Source organism: Maniola hyperantus, chromosome 9 (genome assembly GCF_902806685.2).
Source record: "Maniola hyperantus chromosome 9, iAphHyp1.2, whole genome shotgun sequence".
NCBI lineage: Eukaryota > Metazoa > Arthropoda > Insecta > Lepidoptera > Nymphalidae > Maniola > Maniola hyperantus.
This window is the reverse complement of record NC_048544.1, coordinates 1,804,750-1,829,966: the sequence shown is the minus strand read 5'-3', so window position 1 is coordinate 1,829,966 and position 25,217 is coordinate 1,804,750. Positions and strand designations below refer to the sequence as shown.

At 39.1% G+C, this 25,217-nt stretch overlaps 1 protein-coding gene and 1 long non-coding RNA gene across 4 annotated transcripts in view; both read right to left on the bottom strand.

Annotated features, from left to right (window-relative positions):
- LOC138402804 (uncharacterized) overlaps window positions 1–25,217 on the bottom strand; it is a 131,556-nt gene that overhangs the window by 27,691 nt on the left and 78,648 nt on the right. The gene's annotated exons all lie outside the window — the stretch shown is intronic.
- The window catches only part of LOC117985458 (esterase E4-like), a 33,719-nt gene continuing 10,683 nt past the window's right edge, over window positions 2,182–25,217 (bottom strand). Inside the window, exons 2-5 of one of the 3 annotated variants that reach the window (XM_034972187.2) lie at window positions 16,574–16,629; window positions 6,911–7,058; window positions 4,195–5,447; window positions 2,182–3,221 (exon numbers count right to left, since the gene is read on the bottom strand). In XM_034972187.2, the coding sequence (XP_034828078.1) occupies window positions 2,285–3,221; window positions 4,195–5,447; window positions 6,911–7,058; window positions 16,574–16,611 (2,376 nt within the window). In that variant the 5' untranslated portion in view covers window positions 16,612–16,629 and the 3' untranslated portion in view covers window positions 2,182–2,284. Of the gene's footprint in view, window positions 3,222–4,194; window positions 5,448–6,910; window positions 7,059–11,364; window positions 11,504–12,450; window positions 12,823–16,573; window positions 16,630–25,217 lie in introns of those variants that run through there. The other 2 variants (XM_069500674.1, XM_034972185.2) reach the window with 2 other exon arrangements.

The following is a 25,217-nucleotide window of genomic DNA, read 5'->3' as shown; positions in this document are numbered from 1 at the left end:
CACAATTTACATTTTCATAAATTATTCCTCTTTTCATATTTTTTTTACATAAATGCGTTTTAACGAATGCAGGAATGAATTTTAAAAAACGAAATGTTAATAATTCACAGTTGCAAGTCTAGTGATTGCTATTCATTTCGTATAGTTTTAACTGGTAATGTTAAAATATTACTAATATTGACTAATATGAAAATCATTCAACTCTTATTAAAATTACGTTTTTGTTAAATTCAACCAAACCACATTTTTAAAACGCACTAATAAAACATAATATATCAAATTAAGTACCAAATACGATAATAACATGAATATAATGCCAAATTTAATTTAGCTTAAGACTAATATTAATTATTATTAATATTAACTTCGTTTTCTTTAGAAAAAACTTAAATAATATACACCCATACTAATCCCACGGAATAATGCAACGGAAAAAAAAATTAGTTACATTAATTTAGATACATTTTTTCATTATTTTGTGACTTAGTAGACGCCACAACATAAACGATTTGCTGTGGGCGACTTCAATAATAATTTAAATCGAAAATTAATATAATCAACAATTATTGTAAACTTCGTTAATTACGTAAATTCTTTCAAATATCATAAGTACATAAATATTTATTCCAATATAATTGTTTTTAATTAATACGAATTCAATTAGAAACATTTAGAAAAAGATTACAAATTCACAATTCACGTACACGGTTTTAAAGTAGATATTCAAATATTTTTAGTAGTTTGTAAAGTTCTTATCAATTAGTGACTACTGTATATTTATATTTCCTTATCGAGTACAATAAAAAAATGTTACAGTTTAATAATAAAATTAAGCAAAACAAAAATCATTTAAACATTAAAAAGGCACTTGTCATCACACAAATAAAATCAATATACCTCAAAATGAATTCCTACCAAATTTTGCGAGGAACATATTTTTGTAGCTGGCAACTTTCAGACTTTCTACCATTCTAAACTATCAAATCCTGTTTTCGTTGGAATAAGTCATTTCGAGACGAATAAATGCATAAGTTACAAATTCAGGAATATTATATGGAATGTTCTGTAAATATAATACTGTAAATTTCTGTTTTACTAAAAAAAATCAGTCGCATATGTTTAGGAATGACATTTTTTAATACTATTGTAGCTCATAGGATATTATTAGGATATTATTAACGTTTAAGAAGCAAACTTTAATTTAAGACATTTAAACTTAACTTTTTTTCCATAAATCGTCATTTACTATTTTAGTTTAAGAAATCAATTTTTTATTTTGAATTTTTATCCGTCGTCAACTCATCAATATAAAAAAAAACAGTGGAACAGGGATGTTGCCAACACTAATTAAATCGGCGATTCTTTATCAATAATAATAATCAATCCAGGAGCTTGTATTAAATAATGAAATCTGATCATTTGACGTGATTTTTTAGTTCAATCGGTAATCTCGAAAACTAAATTATTTTTGACGTAAGCAACATCCCTATTTTTTATTGCAAGAAAACTCTTATGATTTTTACTTATATAAATTTTGATGAAAAATAAAAAAATATCTTTAACTTACTATTATGTACAGACAATACAATATTTTCTATTTTCAATAACACTCAAGAAAATATTGTAAACTATAAAAACACTAACGGATTTTAAACTGATATATAAATAAAAAATGCATGACAAGTTACATAAATAGGGTACGGTCACACTTGCGATTTTTTGCTTCAAAACTTTCCGAGCTTTTTGAGTAAATTAAACCGCGAATTGCGGGAACGACATACAAGTCTGCATTAATTGAGCAAATAGTAATGAGTATTCCCATCCTCTTTGGCAGAGAACATATTGTGATTTGTGACAGTTTGCATCTCTAAACTGAACTAAATTAGCCATTAAAATAGTGCTTCAATAGTGTAAATCTTTTTCACAATGTTCTGTGAGAAAAAGGATAGGATAACTCAAAGACGTGTCAATTTAGTTTAAAACTAGCCCATACATTCAAGGCAAGAAGTTAACCAGTATTGTTAAAATGTACGTATTTATTCTAGAAGCCTGCCCAGTTTTTAACACACTTTATCTGTAAAGTTCAACTCCACAGGTACCTACGAAGTGTATCTTTGTATGTATGGCACTAAAATGACGACACGTGGTAGTGATTAGTGTGACAGTTTTGTTGAGACAATGTTGTATCAATGGAACAAAACTAACATTGCCTCAACAAAATAAATTCAACTTTACGGTGCGACAAATCGCTCGTGTGACCAAAACTTAAACCCCGAAAATAAATTTACTTTTTCCCGCCCAAAGACTCGAAGAAATTAACGAATTTATTGACACCAATGTTCTTGGGCAAATCATCCTCTGGCGGATCGTTCGCCCTGATCACGTCTTTAGGGTTAGTGTTGCTATTTTGTACCATCTTAATTTCGTTTGACGGCCGCGGTTTCTTCTCGAAGTTACCGTTAAACTTGTGCTCTTCGCCGCCATTTTGATTATTCGAAAATTTCTCCTGCAACTTGACGATGTTGACTAACTTTTCTGGAAACTCATCGACAACACTGTGTCCTGTGATTATAACATCTGGTTTGATTGGGTTGTCCACGACGAACACAGTTTCATTCTTCAACTTATCCTGAACCTGATTATTGGGAACTTGAGCTATGTTATCGGGAATTTGAGCTATGTTATCGGGAATTTGAGCTAATTTATCCTGAATATGATCGAAATTCTGCTCAAGGTTTCCTTTCAAATCGTTGAACGATTCTTGGTAGTGTTGTCCAGTGCTATCTTGAACATCGACGAATACTTCCGTGTTGATTTTTTCCTCTCCCTTTTCGTTGACAACAGTTGTAACAGTGGTGGTGATAGTCTCTTCAACTATAAGTGGTGATGTCGCAACGATGATTGGTTCATTTTTGGGTGAAATCGGTTCATTTTTCGGTGAAATTGGTTCAATTTTAGGTGAAATCGGTTCACTTTTCGGGAAAATCGGTTCACTTTTCGGTGAAATCGGTGCACTTATTGGTGTAAAATCATCGTTAGTGATCTGGTGGTCCCAGATTTTGAAGTGTTTGCTGTACAGATTGTCCCAGAATTCCATTTTTTCTTTGTCGGGGTTCGTGTCCATTGAAAGTTCGTTGTTAATGTTCATGTAGTAGACTTTGTCCTTGGTTGCCGGTAACCAGGTTACGGTTAGGTAGTGGTTCTCGTCTGGTGTTGGGTTTCTGGAAATAAAAAAAACCCATTAGTTTTGTTTTACTTATGTACTTGAAAGGATTTTTAAAAATTCAACCCCTATGGGGATGAAATAGGGGTTTGAAATTTGTGTAGACCACACGGACGAAGTCGCGAGCATAAGCTAGTCTACATTAAAATATGTCGTTAAACCACGAAATAAGCTAATCATTAGGTCTAAACCTTAATAACGCTTTAAATAACCCAGATTGATTAATGAGTTATTGTTTATTTTTCCTCTTATCTGTTTGTCTGAGTACACATACACAATATGCGTTCAATTAAAAATAAATCAACACGTAACGAAAACAGGAAATCACTGTACACCTCGTCATTATTTGGTCGAATTAATTATATCAACTTATATGTGACAGTTATTTCGTGATTCAATAATACTTTAACCCTTTCAAAATTCAATCGAATTTATCAGTTCTGTTCTTCAAATATTTTAGATTGCCTGATGGTAGGTACCTACAGTACGCGGCCGAAAGTAATGTACATCGGCGTTTAGAATGATATTTCGGCTTTATAGATCGTTGTCTCTGTCACTCATACCTATGTGACGTTTTGGCTGTTTCAATGACGAGGACGACGCTCTACAAATCTGATGTCAATGTACGTTACTTTCAGCCGAGTACTGTACTTACCTCCTCCTAGAAAAAGAAATGAATCATAGAAATTGGTGGGTTTTGACGGAAATATGGGGTAGGTAAAGGTAGTGTTCATGGCGGCCATTTGAATTTTTATTATTTGTTGTTATAGCGGCAATAGAAATACACATTCTTTTATTATTTGTTGTTGTTGTTGTTGTTGTGAATACACATTCTATGAAAATTTCAACTCTACCTATTACGGTTCACGAGATACAAGTCTGCTTAGTAATACGGTCCCGATGGCACCGTTCGGAGACGGAGCCCTTGAAATCTGATTTCTAGAAGTTATTTTAAAAGAACATAACCTCACCCAGTCTTAGCGAAGTTGGTCCACATCCGCAGCATCCTCTCCCTCGTCTTAACATCCTGAGGAGTCGGCTCCACGTCCTTCGTTGGCTCGTTCTTGAACAGGTACCCCAGTTCGTCGAAATGAGCCGCGTAATTCAAGGACACGCTCTTGAAAATATCCTTCGAAATATTCAATTCCCCTACATATCCAAACTTGTAGTAATACACTGGTTTATTGGTAACATTCAATAAGTATTGCACGTATCTATGCGTGCCAATGTTTATGAGGAAGTCAGAAAGTAACTTGTATTTATCGACTATGGTGTCTTCTTTGATGTATAAGTTTTTAATTTCTTCGGCTATGGCTAAGGTTTCTGGTGCATTCCTATCAATGTTTAATTCAGGCGGGATGAATTCTTGCAAGTCATCGCTTAATGGGTCATAGGTAAATTCGAGAGCGTTTGAACCAATCATAATAGGCACATCAGCCACACGACCTGAAGTTAAAACACTTATAAATGCTTCTGTTAAGAATGCCTCAACACCAGCGAATTCCTTTTCAACCACGGGTCCGAAGAAAGTTTTGCCGGTCACAAAAGCTTCAGTCGGATTCATCTTCTCTGCTGCCTCAACCATATCTCTTACTGGAGTAGTCGATAAATACTCCAATATTTCATGTAAATCCGTGGAGTCACATCCCAAATCTTTAGCTAAAACCCTGGCGTTTTCCAATGGATTATTTTGCATCCCCCAACTACACAATGCCGTACCAGATTGTATGATGGCTTTGCTTATCAAGTCTTTCGACATTGGACTGGCTGTTAGTAAAGAAACTGAGACTCCGCCGGCGCTTTCACCGAAAATTGTCAAATTCCGAGAGTTCCCTCCGAAGTTTTGGATGTTCTGTTTAACCCATCGGAGAGCTTGGACCATGTCTTTCATACCGGCATTTCCTGGGACTTCAGGGGTGTTGAGACTCAGGAAACCTAACGGTCCACATCTGTAGTTAATAGTGACTATGACTACGTCTTTCTCGACTAAATAGTCGCCCCCGAAATAGTAGGTACTGCTTGATCCCCAGCGGAAACCTCCTCCGTGGATGTAAACCATGACTGGAAGGAATTCTCCGTCGAGAGTTGGGGTGTAAACGTTCAGGAATAGGCAGTTCTCGTCGCCCAGGTATTGGTTATTGGACAAGTAATCGAGTTGTGCGGAGCTGTTGCCCTCTGTTGTGGCATCGCGTATGCCCTCCCATGGCTCTGGTGGTTGAGGAGCCTGGAATAGAAAAATGCTTGTGTTATATTGAGCTTTGCGTTTTTCTGTTTAATAATACATCCAATAGAAGAGAAGAAAGAAAGAAAGAAAATGCATTTATTTGTTGTTGGTGTCACAGATAAAAACAAAGTACAAATGTAACATTTTCATCTGTGACACCACCCCAAATGGGTGTACAGCTCAGCATTATGTCTTGCATCATATGCGTTAACACATTTAATAGGACTTTTGTTAATTTTGTTTTATCTACAGTTGAGACTTTTGATCCTTAAGATTTTGACACATTTAATATCTAATAATAAAAAGTCTCATTTCCCCTCTTATTTCACACTTTGATAGGTTTAAATGTATTCCTATCCTTTTCACAATGTTCCCCGTGGAAAAAGCCGGCACTAGTTTTATACTTGTCAAATTTAGTTAGTAGTTTGTGTACAACCGCATCAGTGCAAGTGTGTCAATATGACCAATAAATCATAATGATTGCGCGTGCGTGAACCGTACGGTCCCGGTTTAAGAATGTGATCGCTCCGTATCTTCCAGTGGATGTCGTAAAAGGCAACTAAGGGATAAGCCGAATGGTGGCGGTTCTGATGTATTCACCAAACAAAGGCACAACAAGGCACCAAGGAGGGTTGGCGTCAGGCAGGCGGCCGCGGCCGGCTGTAAAATATCATGCCAAATCACCTACAACATGTGTGGAAGGAGATGTTGTGCCGACGTGTTGTGGGACAAAGGACAAGATGAAAAATCATATTGACTGTACCAGAATTGAAGAATACTTGGAGAGTTCAAGTATTAAAATAAAGTCACGTCCAAATTCTACATAGATACAGTTTATCTTTGAAATTATTCATCAAATAGTGTAGAGATGGAACAGTTAAAAAAACAACTGTACCATGAGTGTGTGAAACGCAAGATAGCGGTTAATCTGAACCGACTGATAATATCAGGTGATAAGAGATAGTAGCATCTCAATGTACACGGGGTTATTCTTGCTGTTATATAATTTCTTTATTGTGCAAGCAGGTTATTATTACCCACAGGGTTTTATTCCAATGGTAAATTATGACTTGTGACATTTTCGAGGTCGCTTCGTCAACGGTTGCACCCGTTAAAAATATTCACCGAAATAGTTTTTTATTTATTTATTAATAGACAAGTGCTTGGTTGCAATCAACCCTGCTGACAACTGATGATGCAGCCTAAGATGGCGCGCACTTTGCTTAGAAGATGCCTTCATTCTTGACTTGAAGGTACCCATATTAAAATTGGAGGGGAAAACTGATGCCGGAAGGGTGTTTTAAATTGCATTGCATTCTACTCCAAATCTCAAGAACCAGACAGGATAGCTTCGCGAAGAAACTGCCTTGGAAGTTGTAGAACGCCTTGCCGCTGGGCGAATGGGCGAGCTTGCCCTCTTCCACCGCCGCGATCGAAGAGTCCATAAGAAGAAGTGTACTTACTCTAAACCTCAAGGAGCCGATAGGTGGTTTCGCGTAGGGAATGCCCTGAAAGCTGTAGAAGGCCTTCCCGCTGGGCGAGTGGACTAGCTTGCCTTGGAGCTGGCCCTCTTCCACCGTCGCGATCGGGGAGTCCACCATTCTGCCGCCGCTGCAAAACATGAGTACTTATAAATTTTATTACTACTATTAATGGCTAATAAGTAATACTAGAGCGAAATATGGGTATATATGGCTGACTAGTTCAACCCGCCCGGTGTCCTTTCTCATGTACAAGTAAGGGATGATTTATGCCAAATCGTACGCGAGGCGCGGACGAGGCACGGATTCAAAACATCACGAACATTTTATATGAAGCAGTTCATGCTTCACCGTGCCGTGTCCGTGATGCGTCCATGTCTCGGATGTAATATGAACGTGAGGCACGTACGGGGCTCGGAAAACTCGTACACGGCTCCTGCCCGGCACGGTCAAGCATAAATCATCCTTAAGTGTGAATATTCAAAACTGAACTGTGTTAAACATTTGTTCACATAGTCGCGGTTATTATACACAAGGTTGCATGGAAACGTTCGGCCATGCATTCAGCCAGGAGAGTGCACCTGTATTTGCACACACACTTGACAATGTCAACGTAGGCTATCATGACTGACCTAGGCTGTTTGACCTAGGTACCAAGTCAGAATCACCACCTTGTTTTTCGCTTTGTGCTGGCGCTTTTTTTGCTTGAAGCGTGTTGGGCTTATGCTCAGGTGGAAGAAGCGCCGGAATAACTCTTAGTATTAAGATGTGATGTGTGGCGCAGTTTGGTAAGTAAACGTCTTTTCTTTCTTTCTCTCTTTCCTTGTTTTGGAATAAGTATTACCCAAGAACCTTGGAGTAGAACCGGCAAAGGAAAACCATGTATTGTACGCCTGGAAGGAAATCCGGGCAAATTTTTAATCCTAACCGAACTACGAGTATGTCGGGAGTGAAAGATCTTTTTCGGATTGACTATGCTGCGTAGGCGCTACTGGCCGCTACAGCGTCACCGGGGAGGGTGGCGAGCGCGAAGTTCGGTATCTCATCATATGTAGTACGCGACAGGTCGCCATAGCAATCGGGGTTGGGACGCCCCGCACACCCGCGCAAACCCGGTGCGGGATAGTGCGGGGCGTTCTCCCGCCTCATACCCCGATATGTCGCATACCATAGATAGATACTCATAGTTTTGTTGATTGCGAAAACCTATTTATTTATCAAGACCTACATTCATTCTCCTTGTTATTTCGATTGGAATTCCCAAAAACAATTCTAGTAAAACAGTAGGTTTAAAAAGTTTACCGGTAACCAAATACATCGGTGTGTAATGCCGAACCGTTCTGTCCGTTATTTAAGTGAGTAAACTCAGTAAGTATTTGTTCATTCAGCTCATTGTAAAAATATTCACGGCCAATGTCGCGTACATTAGATCTATTTGTGGCTGAGTTAACAACTTTATCTTATTTTTCACCAATTATATCTACTTCACGCTACTTTTACGTAATCACAAAAATATGTCTTTATTTCTTCGCCTAATTATAAAAAAACCGGCCAAGTGCGAGTCAGGCTCGCGCAATGAGGGTTCCGTACTACAGTCCTATTTTTTCGACATTTTGCACGATAATTCAAAAACTATGATGCAAAAAATAAATGAAAATCTGTTTTAGAATGCTCAAGTAAAGACCTTTCATATGATACCCCACTTGATAGTTATCTTAGTTTGAAAATTGAAAGTCCTAATTATTAGGTCATGACCACAATTTAATTTTTTTTGTGTGATGAACCACAAATTCACGGTTTTCAGATTTTTCCCCGAATGTCTGCTATAAGACCTACCTACCTGCCAAATTTCATGATTCTAGGTCACCGGGAAGTACCCTCTAGGTTTCTTGACAGACAGACAACAAAGTTATCCTGTAAGGGTTCCGTTTTTCCTTTTGAGGTACGGAACCCTAAAAATTATGTAGGATTACCATTAGGGTTGCCAAAATTGTTTCGGCTGATCAAACCTACCTAGCATATTTTTTCAGAATAATCAACAAAAATATAGTACACTAGCTGATGCCCGCGACTTCGTACGCGCGGATTTAGGTTTTTAAAAATCCCGTGGGTACTCTTTGATTTTACGGGATAAAAAGTAACCTATGTCCCTTTCCAGGTCTTAAAGTATACCCATGCAAAAAATCACGTCGATCCGTTACTCCGTTGCGACGTGATTGAAGGACAGACAAGGGGTAGTGATTTCGCGATATTTGTATAAATCATATGTTATTTTTAGTTTGCATCCTTCCGTACTTAAATGCATTTCAAAAGGGGAAAAATCCCTTATAGAATCACACAGTTGTCCGGTCTGTCTGTCTGTCTGTTAAGATCAAGTTAGGTACATAAAGGTATATGATTTTTTTTAATATCTTTATTTTTAAAGGTATATGATTAAGTAAAGTATATCACGTAAAAAAATATTATTGCGTTTCGCTGCGACAAAGTACTACGTGTATTATTTTATTCTGTGGTTTGAGTTTGCTTTATTGACGGTCAAAGTATAACCGTAACATTAATGTTACTTTAACCGCCTGTCATGCATCTGAACCTTAGCTATGTTAATAATGGTACATTAACAGTGGCGTGCAGCTCATAGAGGCATAAACGCACTGCTTACCCTCGTTGTAGTAAATCAATGCTTATTTTTCATTAAAACCTGCCGGAAAATAAGTTCATACATAAATGCATACCCTGGCTTGAAATCCTGTGCACGCCACTGGGTACATACTCGTATGACGGCACCGAAGGAGATAATGGAACAGGTAATTAGAATTTAGAACGCATATTTTACGTTTTTATCATTTGTTAGGCTATTAGTCGTAAATTATTGTCATATATACAAATTACAATACATTACACGTCTAATGTGTTTTAACTGGTAATCGTAAAAAGATAACATCTATCGAATATTTTAGATAACCTATTCGTAAATAGATTGATTAGTAGTAGGCTTTAAGTTAGTAGGGTTTAAACTTCTCCTTGTCCATGGCTAGGCGGAATAGTTCTCCGACTGTTTTTATGCCAGTCCACTCCCTGATGTCACGTAGCCATGACTTCTTCCTTCTTCCCACCCCTCTTTTCCCATGAAACTGTTTCTCATGAAACACATTTTAATTGTTTTAATGATGTAACCACAAATTCACGGTTTTCGGATTTTTTCTTTTACTTGTGCTGTACGACCCACCTATCTGCCAAAATTCATGATTCTAGGTCAGTGGGAAGTACCCTATAGGTTTTCTTGACAGACGACAGACAACGAAGTGATCCTATAAGTGTTCCTTTTTTAACCGACTTAAAATTCTCAATTCATCGGAATCTTTTTTTTTTTATGTATGTAACCGGATTACTCGAAGACGCCTGGACCGATTTTGAAAATTCTTTTTTTGTTCGAAAGGGTATACTTCAAAGTTGGTCCCATTTAAATTTGGTGAAGATCTGATGAACATCTTCGAAGATAGATACTGGAACTCCTCAACGGATAAGAGTAAATTGCTCGCGATCAGTGTAATAGCTTAGTAAACAGTAGATTTTTAACCAGTCATAGCATAATTCCATGGGGCCACTAAAAATTGTGAAATAATTTTTTTTACAAAAAAAATAAAAACCGACTTCGATACACAAACACTAAAAATTGAAAAATAATTTAATTTATTACCGAATATATTATGTATACAAGAGTTAATATAGTTCCATAATAATATTTTTTGGGGTCGGTGCCAATGAGGTGCCATTGTGGAGTCTCATAAAAATATTATGAAGTCTAGACGATTCGCGCAGCTAAAGCGCTAAATAAATTAAATTATTTTTCAATTTTTAGTGTTTTTCCTTTTGAGGTACGGAACCCTATAAAGGGATGGGGTAGATGGGATACCCCAGAGGCGGATTAATTGTCGAGAGCGCCTTAGGCAAGCACCTCATAGGCGCCCCTCTAGCAGCCATATTTAAGAAATTACTAACTTCGAAAGAACGATGTATCGTATACATATATAGTCCGCGACAGGTTGAGATAGCAATCGGGGTATGAGGCGCCCCGCACACCCACACATCACCCACGCTCACCCGCACCGGGTTAGCGCAGGGGCTGTGCGGGTGTAGGAGGCGTTTCCTCCTCGATTGCCATCTCGACCTGTCGCGTAATGTAATTACAAAGCTGGTAATTGGCGAAGTGAACGAGTGAAGACTTGACATTTTGCTATATTAAAGAAGAGGCGGTCACTCCAATATTTTGCATAGAAACGAAGATATCTGAAGCGCGGGCTCACTAATACAACTCTACATGATCGCGCGCGCCCCTTCGTAATCTCGCGCCCCCAGCCACGTGCCTAGTTTACCTTAGGAATAATCCGCCTCCGGGTTCCCCATGTTTTCCACAAAAAAATTGCTAAGTGACTCACCGTGATGTGTATCGGGAAGAATAACACTGCACACGACAAGCACACAATCGACACTGAGCCGAATCACGAGCCGATATTGATAAGATTACGTCGTGGCGCAACATCCATTTATCATTCACTTTATTTTAGACAAGTTTTAGTTTTGGTCACGATTGCTTTTTAGGGTTCCGTATCCAAAAGCTGTGATAGCCTAGTGGTTAGGACGTCCGCCTTATAATCGGAGGTCGGGGGTTCGATCCCGGGCACACACCTCTAAGTTTTCGGAGTTATATGCGTTTTAAGTAATTAAATATCACTTGCTTTAACGGTGAAGGAATACATGGAAAGGAAATGAACAAGGAAACCTGCCTGAGAGTTCTACATAATGTTCTCAAAGGTGTGTTACCAATCCGCACATGGCCAGCGTGGTAGACTATGGCCAAACTCTTCTCACTCTGAGAGACCCGTGCTCTGTAGTGAGCCGGCGATGGGTTGATCACGACGATGATGATCCAAAAGGTAAAACGGGACCTTATTACTAAGACTCCGCTGTCTGTCCGTCGCGTCGGTCATCTCATGAACCGTGATAGTTAGAAGATCAGTTTCGGAGTTTAGTGTGATTTTTGGCTTGTGCCAAACATCACACTAAATGCCTAACAAAACAAAAAATGCCTAGGATCGAACCCCCGACCTCACAAATTAGATCACGCCTCTATTGGCTATTGCAAATAAGGATACTATAATTACAACCAATAACAATTTTATTGGGATTGTACCAATTGGAAACCAACTTTCTGGCTAACAGTACAGTTCAAACACAAATTATTTATTCAGAATTGGTAAAATTTTACGCTTCCTGATTGTCATATATTTTTATTTGTAAGATGATATAGTGGTGATAATTAATACGTACTTAAAACTAAAGTTACGAGGGTTCCAAACGCGCCCAGGTCTGAGAAGGTTCGTAAGAAACTGCATAATAGGTATCGCTGATGCTTCCGTCCGTCATAAACCATCACACACGATCAATTCGATGTGGTCAGTGCCAACCAAGCTGCTTCTATTAAAAACAATCAATTTTCTAAGTTACGTAAAAATCTTTCTCACCAAGTCACAATTTGGTAATGCTCCAAAATATTTCTAGACTCAGAATCAAGTCTACACCTTTTCGGCGTATTCTTTATTTCACTGCAATCCTCACCATCGATTTTAAGACTGTACACTTTAATGTTCCTCGTCAAATCCTCATTCAAAGTGTCCATGAAAGTGGCCCAAACATTCGCCTCATTCTGATGGTCCCTAACGAAACTGGCGATTTTCTTGTTCACAGGTCTTTTACCGAGCGCTAGAAGTCGGGATTCCCTCGCTAAGAGATACCGTAAAGTAGTACGTTTCACTATAATCAAGTCTTCCAAAGTACGGGCCATATAAAAGAAAACTACCAAAAAGTTGAAATTAAACTACCAAAAAATTGTAACACTGAACGTCACAGACAAAAACCCAGAACAACAAAATAAGTTATTATCACAACGCATTAACTGTTCAAAAATGGATAAATACGTTTTTTTTTCACAGCATATCGCAAAGCAAAACACCGTACCTAGTGCCAAGGTTCGTGGTACACAAGCATGGAATATTCAGCGTCAGTAATTAGTATCATCATCACAAACGTGACATGATGGATGGATGGTGTGGATTGTGCTAATAATGTTGTTGTTAGCATAAAATTATGTCATGTGGAAAATAAATGTCGGCCTTATCGTTCATGGCATAGAGTTCAATACAAAAAAACAAGATCGGGGTATCTTCACATGAGATGATTTAGGATTCTCGTGGATTTCTTTCAATAAATTAATCTACTTGGGGTAAACAACCGACCTTGTTGTGTGCCATAGACTAAGAGTATTTTGTGCCTGGTACAAAACACCCTAGTCTATAGCATGCAAAAAGGTCGGCCTGACCAATGAAAAATGGGTTCGTCTTTTGAAAGCTTAAATAAGCTTTAAAATGTAAATCTTCTGTACTCTCCATCCCGTGGGAATTTAGTAAAATCCGGTCTTACTCCTTGTCTACAATATGAAAGAAGTCTTTAGGCAAAATTTTTCAAAAACCCTGAAATAGGTACCTACGTATTTTTTATTTTGTAACCGAAAACCCATATATCACTTTTCATGGAAATAACTTGAAAAATGTCGGAATTTTCATACAAACTTTCATCCCCTATTTGCAGTACAATTTTCAAAAATCGTGAAATATGTATTTCTTATTCTTAACCGAAAGCCAATAAATATGACCATTTGGACGGCGTATATTTTTTGTAAATATAAATTTTTTAGTGATAAGTTTTTCTGTATGTATATACTACATATAGTTTTTTTTTGTTGTTTTAATGTATGTTTATAAAAAACCATAATCAATTATGGAATGCAATTTCTATCTCCTGAACTAAGTTTTAGGCAGAAGATTATAAAATCCTATTTTTACCGAAAGCCTGAATACCAATTTTCATCGATGTAACTTTAAAAATGATACAAACTTTCATTCCCTTTTTACCCCCCTTTGGGGTAGAATTTCGAAAAATCCTTTCTTAGTGGATACCCACTCTTTACAAAAAACATACCCTCCCAAATTTCACGTCTCTAGCACGAGCGGTTTTAGGCTGTGCGTTGATATATTAAGTCAGTCGATCAGTCAGTCAGGACTTTGAATTTATATGGATTGGTTTTTGTTTAACTTACTATGTACAGGGCAAATAAAATTATTTGTACAGATAAACTATCCTTTGTTACGTGTTAATGTTTATGTCCAACACACGTACTGATATCTAGGTTAACCTTAGTTACAGTGAAATGTAATTTGCTGTACGACATGATAGGGCTGCTAGACTTCTTCGCAAGACAGAGCTATTTGTTCTATTATACCGACTGTGGCAGGGTATAAGCAGTGGCATGCACACGGCTCAAAGCAATCAACATGCTCAACCGATAGACGTCCACAGCTGGACATAGGTCCCTTGTACGGACTTCCACATACCACGGTCTTGCGCTGCCTGAATGCAGCGACTTCCTGCAACTCCTTTGATGTTGAAGAAGGAAAACAAACATCAAAGTGTGGCAACCCTAGCGCACAGTACATAGTGCACGGAGTTCAAGGGACGAGAGTGCATCGTGCCAACGTGTTTACCCTTGGGACTTGAACTAATTCTTTTAGGATCTACTTGCTTAATACTTAACTATACTTGATTGTTATGAGATCAGAAGTTAGAAGGAAAACAAGGATCAAAGTGTGGCAACCCTAGCGCACAGTACATAGTGCACGGAGTTCACTGTGCCATCGTGTTTACCCTTGAGACTTGAGCCATCGTGTTTACCCTTGGGACTTGAACTTCTTCGTGGAGGTATTATCTACTTGCTTAATACTTAACTATACTTGATTCTTATGAGATCAGAAGTTAGAAGGAAAACAAGGATCAAAGTGTGGCAACCCTAGCGCACAGTACATAGTGCACGGAGTTCAAGGGACGAGAGTGCATTGTGCCAACGTGTTTACCCTTGGGACTTGAACTGATTCTTGGAGGATCTACTTGCTTAATACTTAAATATACTTGATTCTTATGAGATCAGAAGTTGAAAGGAAAACAAACATCAAAGTGTGGCAACCCTAGCGCACAGCACATAGTGCACGGAGTTCAAGGGACGAGAGTGCATTGTGCCATCGTGTTTACCCTTGGGACTTGAACTGATTCTTGGAGTTATTATCTATGTGCTTAATACTTAACTATACTTCAACTAGCCAACTTACCTATTGACTTATACAATAGGCGCGACATGACACCTAGCGCTAACTTCACCCACAAGTAATGTTTTATCTGCAGGGGGCTCTTTTGACATTTATTTTTAATCCATTGAAGGCTTCGAGATGTCTTCTTGTCCAAAATTCCTCAGTCCTTGAAGACCAAAGTCTTCGAACAGTGCGTGTTGCCAGTGATGACATTATGGATCCGAGACATGGTCGATAACTATGGGCCTCATAAGAAAGCTCAGAGTCACTCAGCGGGCGATGGAGAGAGCTATGCTTGGAGTTTCTCTACGTGATCAAATCAGAAATTAGGAAATCCGTAGGAGAACTAGAGTAACCGACATAGCTCAACGGGTTGCAAGCTGAAGTGGCAATGGGCAGGGCACATAGTTCGTACAACCGATAGACGTTGGGGTCCCAAGGTGCTGGAATGGCGACCTTGCACCGGAAGACGCAGTGTTGGAAGACCCCCCACCTAGACCTATGTCCAGCAGTGGACGTCTATTGGTTGATGATGATGATGATGAAGGCTTTGTATGAAAATTTATCTTTATATCGCTCAGTAAAATGAGTTTGATGACTTTCATTTAGCGATGACCATTGAGTTAGCGAATCACTCCGAATGATGGTTAAAGTGAAGTAAGGATAAATGCGTAAGGGACACGATTTTCCCGCCGTTTTAGACCTTCTGGAGTAAGGTATTTTACTCATTATCATGAATTTATTGTCAGTTTGCGGCAACAAGCCGCATATAGCGCGCCTCTTATGCACTTCAGCGAGAAAACTATAGTAAAGTATCGCGATAGAAAATCAGCTAAGGCCGGTCCGCGTTACAGCGGCGCTTCGCAGCGCGACACAGAGCGTCAAAATATTATTTCAATCATTTCGTATGGTGCATGTCGCACTAGAGCGACACACGTTGCGTTGCGACGTCGGAGCGGCACCGCTCAGTTGTTTTATTAACAGACTGTCCAACGCTGCTGCCACACGAGTAGATATTAAAGACCAGAGGGCCTAACATGCGCCCCGCGAGAAAATTTTGTCTACGCATTATCTCGTGTTTCTTTATACAAATAAGACGAGTAAATGCGTAGACAAAATTTTCTCGTGATGCGCATGTTAGCCTAACAGAGCGGAAGCTTCACACTAGCTCACGCACACCACGACGTGCCACGGGCGCTCCGTGCGCCCAGTTTGGCGGCAAACGGAGCGTCCGTGACACGTCGTGGTGTGAGTGAGCTGCGCTAGAGTGAGTGAACCTACAGCCAGCCGCTAGTATGAAGCTTCCCCTCTGGTCTATATATCTACTCGTGTGCTGCTGCGGAGCCACTGCGACATAACGTTGCGGCGCCGCAACGCATCGTGTGCCCGCAGTCTAATGCGCTCCGGCCAAAGCTTTAGTTTACAGCATTTTAGTGTCTCGTTTACTTACCGGAGGTCATCTAGAAACTCGTTGACCGCCGTTATCATCTTGATTTGTTTTTCTTTCTGCAAACAAAAAATATTGTTTGAACTCTTGATTCTTATTTCTTAGTATAATAATTAATAAACTAAGCTGACTCATACCTCCATGATCCTATATTAAATGACATACGTACCTACCTAATTGTTGTAAATTACAAAGTAGTGGTTCATCACTACCCCTATTATAAATGCGAAAGTGTGTTTGTTTGTTAGTTTGTCCTTCAATCACGTCACAACGGAACAACGGATCCACGTGATTTTTTTCCATAGGTATAGTTTAAGACCTGGAGAGTGACAAAGGCTACTTTATAACCCGGAAAATCAAAGAGTTCCTACGGGATTTTTAAAAACCTAAACCCTCGCGTACGAAATCTCGGGCATCAGCTAGTCATTATATATATTTATGGGAATGGTGATAAAGAATAATTTATCAATGCCCAACGCTCGTCTTTAAATGACATCCCTACATCATCATCAACCCATCGCCGGCTCACTACAGAGCACGGGTCTCCTCTCAGTATCAGAAAGTTTTGGCCATAGTCCACCACGCTGGCCAAGTGCGGATTGGCAGACTTCACATACCTTTGAGAACATTATGGAGAACTCTCAGGCATGCAGGTTTCCTCACGATGTTTTCCTTCACCGTTAAAGCGAGTGATATTTAATTTCTTAAAACGCACATAACTACGAAAAGTTAGAAGTGCGTGCCCGGGATCGAACCCCCGACCGCCGGAACAGGAGGCGGACATCGTAACGACTAGGCTATCACCGCCATAGGCATAGGCATAGATGGTACTAATTCCCGATCTCATTTAGTTTGTACTAGCTTATGCTCGCGACTTCGTCCGCGTGGACTTCACAAATTTCAAACCCCTATTTCACCCCCTTAGGGGTTGAATTTTCAAAAATCCTTTCTTAGCGGATGCCTACGTCATAATAGCTATCTGCATGCCAAATTTCAGCCCGATCCGTCTAGTAGTTTGAGCTGTGCGTTGATAGACCAGTCATTCAGTCATTCAGTCATTCAGTCAGTCAGTCAGTCAGTCAGTCACCCTTTCCTTTTATATATTTAGATTAGTTAACTACCCACACTTAAAATCGAAAAACAAAACCTAGTTTATTCGTCACTTTCTAAACTACTAAAAGAGTTAAGATAGACGGGTAATTTCGACGGCTGCATGCCTGCGCCCTGACGTCACCCAGATAAAGTAAACGCTACGGGTCTATCTACACTTAACCGCCGAAATTCGTAAAGTACCAAAAAAGAGCCGGCCAAGATATCGTTAAGGGTGAAGTCACACGATGCGTTTGCATTGGCAGCGTAGCGCCTGAGCGATGCCGCTGCGTGATCCTACATAGAAATCGATGTACCCTGCCACACGATACGTTACGACGTCGTACGGCGCCGAACCGCACGCGCAACGGACTTGGGAACAGAGAGACGAGGCGGGGAGGGGTGGTGCGTTGCAACGCCATACTTTTTGCCGGAATGGCAATGCAGTGCCCGTGTGGCACCCAATAATCTAATTCACACAGCGGTGTTGCGCCGCAACACACCGGAAACGCATCGTGTGACATCAGTCTAATTGAAAAAGAGTTGCTTGCACTAAAATATAATTGACATTCTGTTCTTTTCGCGCGACAGAAAAAATTGACTGACGAACCAATACACAGCAGCAACATTTAAGCATTCGCGCTGAGAATTGGTTCCTGTGCATTGGTGTTGTGTGGTGATCCTTCGCAGTGTGGGATTTATTTACGTTGTGGTTAAAGTTCATGGTCATATTTACAAGTGGCTTTACCTAAACTTCAAAGCTTTAAATACATATAAAATTGTGAAACCGGCAGGATTCGAACTTGCGCTACTCTGGGCGCGATACCCAGGGTGTATCTGATAAGAATAGTATCTGCCATTTATGATTATATGCTGATGAAAGAACCTTGCCTGCAAGAAAATTTTGCTCGTGGCTGTTCGCACTTGAATAATATCCAAACACAGACTGTATAAAGCGGATATGTGTGGAAGGCCCTCGTTATAGCGACACGTTCAGGCGCCACTGTCTTACATGTGGTGGGTATGACGTAATCATACTGCAGTATTTGTTCAATTTACGATAATATGTTACAAGTTTTTTTAAGCCCGTTAAGCCGTCTGCGATCGGTCGCGGTTATTACCACTAATATATTCTGACTAGCTTATGCTCGCGACTTCGTCCGCGTGGACTACACAAATATCAAACCCCTATTTCACCCCCTTAGGGGTTGAGTTTTCAAAAATCCTCTCTTAGCGGATGCCTACCTTATAATAAATATCTGCATGCCAAACAGCCCTATCGATTCAGTAGGTTGAGCTGTGCGTTGATAGATCAGTCAGTCAGTCAGTAAGTCAGTCACCTTTTCCTTCATATATTTAGATAACTAAAAATTAAAATTCATTTTTAAATGTAAAAGCCCTAAAATACAACTAAATATCTCGGTAGACTTGCCGAAAGTTCGAAAACATCAGTCAAATTACAAAAACGAATAAAAATCGTTCAAGTGCGAGCCGGACTCGCACACGATGAGTTCCGTACCATTGTACTTTTCATTTTTTGAATTTGCATGGCGGACATTTAGAATTTTTTATTAATTGTTATAGCGGCAAAAGAAATATCTAGTCACTCTGAAAATTTCAACAGTTCGAAAAATATGCTATTTCTAAGGTAGGTATGCAGTGTCAATTTGGCTGTATGGAGTGTACACTGCACGCTATACTAATTGCGAGTCGCGACATCATGTGATATTAAAACTGGCATATAATGAGATCAATAAAGATCAGAAATGCGGCGAAACTGGCACTTTCACTGATTACATGAGAAACTGAGAATGCAGTACATTGTTCCAGTAAAAGTGAACCTCGCCAAGAGAAATGCGGTTCCGACTTCTAAAGGCGTCGGAGATTCCTAATTGTTGAAACTTACGAGTTACAACTTATCTAGGGTTGCCAACCCGTAAATGCATTTTTAAGGTTCCGTACCTCAAAATGAAAAAAGGAACCCTCATAGGATCACTTTGTTATCTGTCCATCTGTCCGACGTGTCTGTCAAGAAAACCTATAGGGTACTTCCTGTTGACCTAGAATCATGAAATTTGGTAGATAGGTAGGTCTTATAGCACAAGTAAAGGAATAAATTTGAAAACCAAGAATTTGTGGTTACATCAGAGAAAAAATAATAATATTACGTGTTCATGAACAAATGTTAGTATTTTCAATTTTCAAAGTTAGATAACCATACGCGGGTATCATACGAAAGGGCTTTCTTTACCTATACATTCTAAAACAGATTTTTATTTATTTTTATGCATAATAGTTTTTAGTTTCTTAGGCTGTGATCTATAAAGCGTACTCCAAGGGTGAGATCTACAGAGCGCAGTCTGACTTAGCTTAGACATAGACACAGTTAAAATGAGACAGAGCTATATCTCTCACATAAATCTGTCTCGTTTTAACTCAATCTTAAGTCTGAGCAAAGTCAAAGTGCGCTCTATAGATCTCAGCCTAACTTTATTTGCTCAGACATAAGTTTCAGTTACAACGAGACAGATTTATGCCAGCGCTATAACGCCGTTAATTTTAACAGCAAATCCAAAATAAGGAGGTTGTCCAATCTGAAGTTGAACATGGCGATTTGTGGAGAAGCCGGAATCGTCGATGAATGAATGAATGAATGAATGAATGTCAAATATTAGGCTATGGGTGACGTAAAATCAAAAAAAAAACAAGGCTACCTTAGGGCTACCTGCATCAAATGTACTAACATTTGACGCCTACCAGTGACGACGACGAAGACACGACGTTTTGTTAGGGAGTTCCCAACCGTCGTGAACATACCAATAAATGGTTTCTCACATCAGTCACATCAGAAGTGGGCAAAGCATAAAATTAATTCAATACAAACCAAAACCTTGTAACCAAAGACTAGCATATTGGTGACCGATGTTATTAATATTAAATTCAACATGTCTGTCGGTCTGTACAATGGCGCTCGCGTCCATATAAACGAACAATGGAAGGATGATGTTATATACATATTTTGTTTGATGACGTACTTTATTCTGCGGTCGGTTTAAGTGTCTAGGCGATCGAATTATTGTTGTATTGTTTTTGGACACTATTTTTGGGTTATAGGTCTATTTATCCCGTTTAAAGCACATATATATACAGATATGCAACTAGCGTGGCCCCCTCAGTCCCTCTCGCTCAAGCAGAGGTACTTTCTTGTGAAATGTTATTCCTTCTATTTTACGTTCGCTTCGGCTATATAGCCTAGTATACTGCAACCCACCATTGCAGAATTTTTATGTACCCACACCTAGTGACATTTGCGCCATCAAGATGAATCTATGGCTTATCATAATATATCAAAAACGGTTAAGCCGTTAAGTAGTTACGAGCGGACATAAATACATACAGGTCAAACATAAACTAACTGTTGCGTAGAGTCCGGTCCAGCCCCAATGGCCTCCTGAAGGTATTTTCTGACAGGATCGACTGCCAGTACTTGAATCACTGTTGTATGATTCACGTGCTGGCAAATCGATCCTGTCCTAATTTAAATAGTTATAGATTTTTTACTAACAAATAGGTTTAAGTTTTGTGTAATTACTAACACCAATATGATCCTTGTTGGTCGAAATAAAAACATTTTATTTTTTTATTTATTTTATTTATAAAACCATGCTTTTGGACTTCGTCACAGCCAGATAGATTTGAAAAAAAATTTTAGCCAATGCTGACTAATATTTACCGCTCCAACTAAACGTTAAGCTTGTGCTAGGAGAAGGTACGACAATAGTGCAACGGGTGGGGTTTGAACCGGCGGCGACCATTCAGGTTTCAGTCCGCTCCTTTAACCGTTGAGCTATCGAGGCTCATAAGATTGATGCCAGCTAAGGCACCGGTTTCTCAGAGACATCGCCGGCATCACTGCCAAGTCGGTAGATAAATAGCCAGACCAGCCCCTCGAAAGCCCTAAGAAAAATCATTATCGTAATCGTCAAAAACGTCTGACCTTTGATTGGTCGATTCGCTGTTTACAGTTTTTTACAGCCAATCATAGGGCAGAATTTGTTGACCATTACGATAACGATGAATACGTTTTTCTTACACAATTGGGGGGCAGCAGGAGAACCCACTCCCAATCGCTGATTGTGTCATTATGTAGTTAGTAAACGATTTCCTTGCAGCGATTTACAGCAGATCAGAAGCCGTGTAAAAGCCAATTAATGGCATGGGTATTAAACGTATCTAACTGATATCTAACGCAGCTGAGGTTCCAATTAAGGAATCTCTCAATACTGTCGAAAATCATTACGCTGGAAATTAGCTGGTAGAGTAGGGTGGTAACGAAGCAAGACCTCTAGCTCTCCCTGCTAGCCGTGGCGGAGTGAACTAGAGGAAACTCTCGGTTTGATCCTGAATCGACCTGTCAAATATTATGCTAGGGGTGACGTGAAATCAAAGATATTGTAGGCGTTTCATGGCCTACCTCAGCGTCAATTAATGTAGGTAAGGAAAACCTGACTGACCGACTGGCTAATCTCAACGCACAGCTCAAACTACTGGACGGATCGGGCTGAAATTTGGCATGCCTATTGAAGATAGCTATTATGATGTAAACAGCCGTTCAGAAAGAATTTTTGAAAATTCAACTCCTAAGGGGGTAAAATAGGGGTTTGAAATTTCTGTAGTCCGCACGGACGAAGTCGTGGGCATAAACTAGTGTGGTATAAAACAGAGTTCCGATAAAGGAAACTGCCTATACTAATTTAACATTCAAGTGACGAAAACATTACGACTGTCATTATAATAAACAATTGATATAAAATTAGGTATACATATAGGTAATAAGGCCTTGTACCACCTTTGCTTCAATGACCGACTCTTCGCCAGGGTTACCACGATGCTGCATCCAACCGGACATGTCCACTTGTTTAAGACGCCCGCGTCCGGTTAACAGGTGGATTTCCGCGTTAGACGCCTAATCTAAACGAATCTTTAGAAGGCTACTGATTTACATGCATATCTGCAATCTACATAATGTTTTGATCTTTACGAATAATATATATAATATTTTATTTCAGATATTTCATCCATAATGTGTTAGTAACTTCTTCAAGAACAGTAGACCTTATTAACTATGTTAGTAACTAAATTAGATTACAATTAATAATAAAATAAATAATAAAATAGTCTTAAAAATTTCGGAATAATTACTGTTAAGGGCGTGCACCCATCCGTATTCGGTTCGTATCCGTGATTCTTCAAAGTGGCCGTCATACAAACACGTACCATTCGATTTGTATTTTTACGGAATCCTTGATGTCACGGATGAGTGCACAAACGCCCGCCTAAGTCCTGTCCGCCTAATTACTGTCCAAAACGTAACAGTAAATGACTGTCCAAAATGTGCCCAATTGAGAACCTCCTCCTTTTTGGAAGTCAAGTAATAAGATTTGACAGTTTTGTGAGTGCAAAACAATTCTGAAGTAACGTGACTTTACTTGACTATAGAGACTACTACCGAGAAACTCAGGAGATAAGGTGGCAAGAAACTTTGTAATCCGTATTTTGTTTATCTTTATTAACACAAGTGGTAACCCTACTTATTATCGTCCAAGCGTAACATGCACGAGTAGGGAAATATAGATTTCAAGGGCAGTGGATATATTGTTTTTTCATTTTTAGAAAAAAAATAAGCGGAAGGGTTTCTGAGACATAATTAAAGATTTTAAACTTTAGTTTAGCAAACATACATAAGGATTAACTCTTTTTCTTAATCTTAATGATGACCTCTTCCTATCTGAAGCAAGGGTCTTTCTTTAACTATACCCATGCAAAAAATCACCTCCATCCGTTGCTCCGTTACAATTAAAGGATAAACTACAAACAAACACACTTTCGCATTTATAATATGGGTAGTGATTTTTTCAACGGATTTTCACCTGGATAGCTCCCTTTCTTAAGTAAAGGATTATGACGCCATAGCGAAGGGTTAAGTTTTCGAACAGCACGTATCGATTAAGTCTAAGTTCCGCTCATTTGGCTGGAAGCCCTAAACAGTGTATTAATAGGCCCGTATTCCGTACACTTATACGGATTGAAAGGGCTAACTAATTCCTTGGCTACTGTTCTAAACCTTCGAATTAAGTGATAAGGAAACAACTAACTAACCAAATGCGTGGCAGAACACGCCGCAGAAACTAATGTATATCGGCCTTTAGAATGACATTTCGGCTTTGTAGAGCGCTGTCTCTGTCACTCATTCCTATAAGACGTTTTGTCGGTCTCAACGACAGAGACAATGCTTTACAAACCCGCTATCTCCTTCTAAAGGTTGATGGTTCCGTTCATTCTTAGAAGAAACCGTTTCATCGTAAACCGAAAAGAATATGAAATCAGAATTTTTTTTTTTGTCTGTTTTATCACTTTCAAGCTCATTATTTTGCAAATAACCTAGGTATTTTTTAGTAAAACTGTTTAAGAAACCTCACAATTTTGACTCTCACTTTTCATCTATCCTGAAATATTTATCTAATAATAATTATACATTATCATATCACAGGATTTATGCACAACCGAATCAACACGTTTTTTGTCGTTGAAAAAGTCCTAAATTGTTTATCAAACTCAGAGTTACCCTAAACTATTTAATAAAAGGAGGTCTAGGACAACATCCATTTTCCCCAAATGTATGTGTCATGACCAAATTGTATGGATGGAAATGACATTTGTTATGGAAATATCTGCAAATGTCTTTCCTTCAATTCGATCTTAAGTGATCTACTCGTAGTAAAAAAATATTCGAACTCTCAGAAGATTTCTAAACCTATGTCATATTTCTTTATTAACGTCGTAAGATAATTATTATTCATCATCATCAACCGATAGACGTCCACTGCTGGACATAGGTCTCTTGTAGGGACTTCCACACGTCACGGTGTTGCGCCGCCTGAATTCTGCGGCACCTTGGGAGTTGGGACCCCAACGTCTATCGGTTTTACGAACTATGTGCCCTGCCCATTGCCACTTCAGCTTCGCAACCCGTTGAGCTATGTCGGTTACTCTAGTTCTCCTACGGATCTCCTCATTTCTGATTTGATCACGTAGAGAAACTCCAAACATAGCTCTCTCCATCGCCCGCTGAGTGACTCTGAGCTTTCTTATCAAAATAATTAATCAACTGTAAAAATAACCTTTCAATGGCAAAAAGATAAAAAATAAGCAAAGTAAATGGCTGTTTAAAAGGCTTTATCATGGCTCGGAGTATGACTCAGAATTCTGGCACCAACTTCAATATTACTAATTTGTTATGCACATAATCTAAATATATTATATAAAATAAAAAGGTGACTGACTGACTGATCTATGAACGCACAGCTCAAACTACTGGACTGATCGGGCTGAAATTTGGCATGCAGATAGTCATTATGACGTAGACGTCCTCTGAGAAAGGATTTTTGAAAATTCAAACCCTAAGGGGGTGAAATGGGGGTTTTCAATTTGTGTAGTCCACAAGGACGAAGTCGCGAGCATAAGCTAGTCCTGTTAGGTATATAATTACACTAGCTCA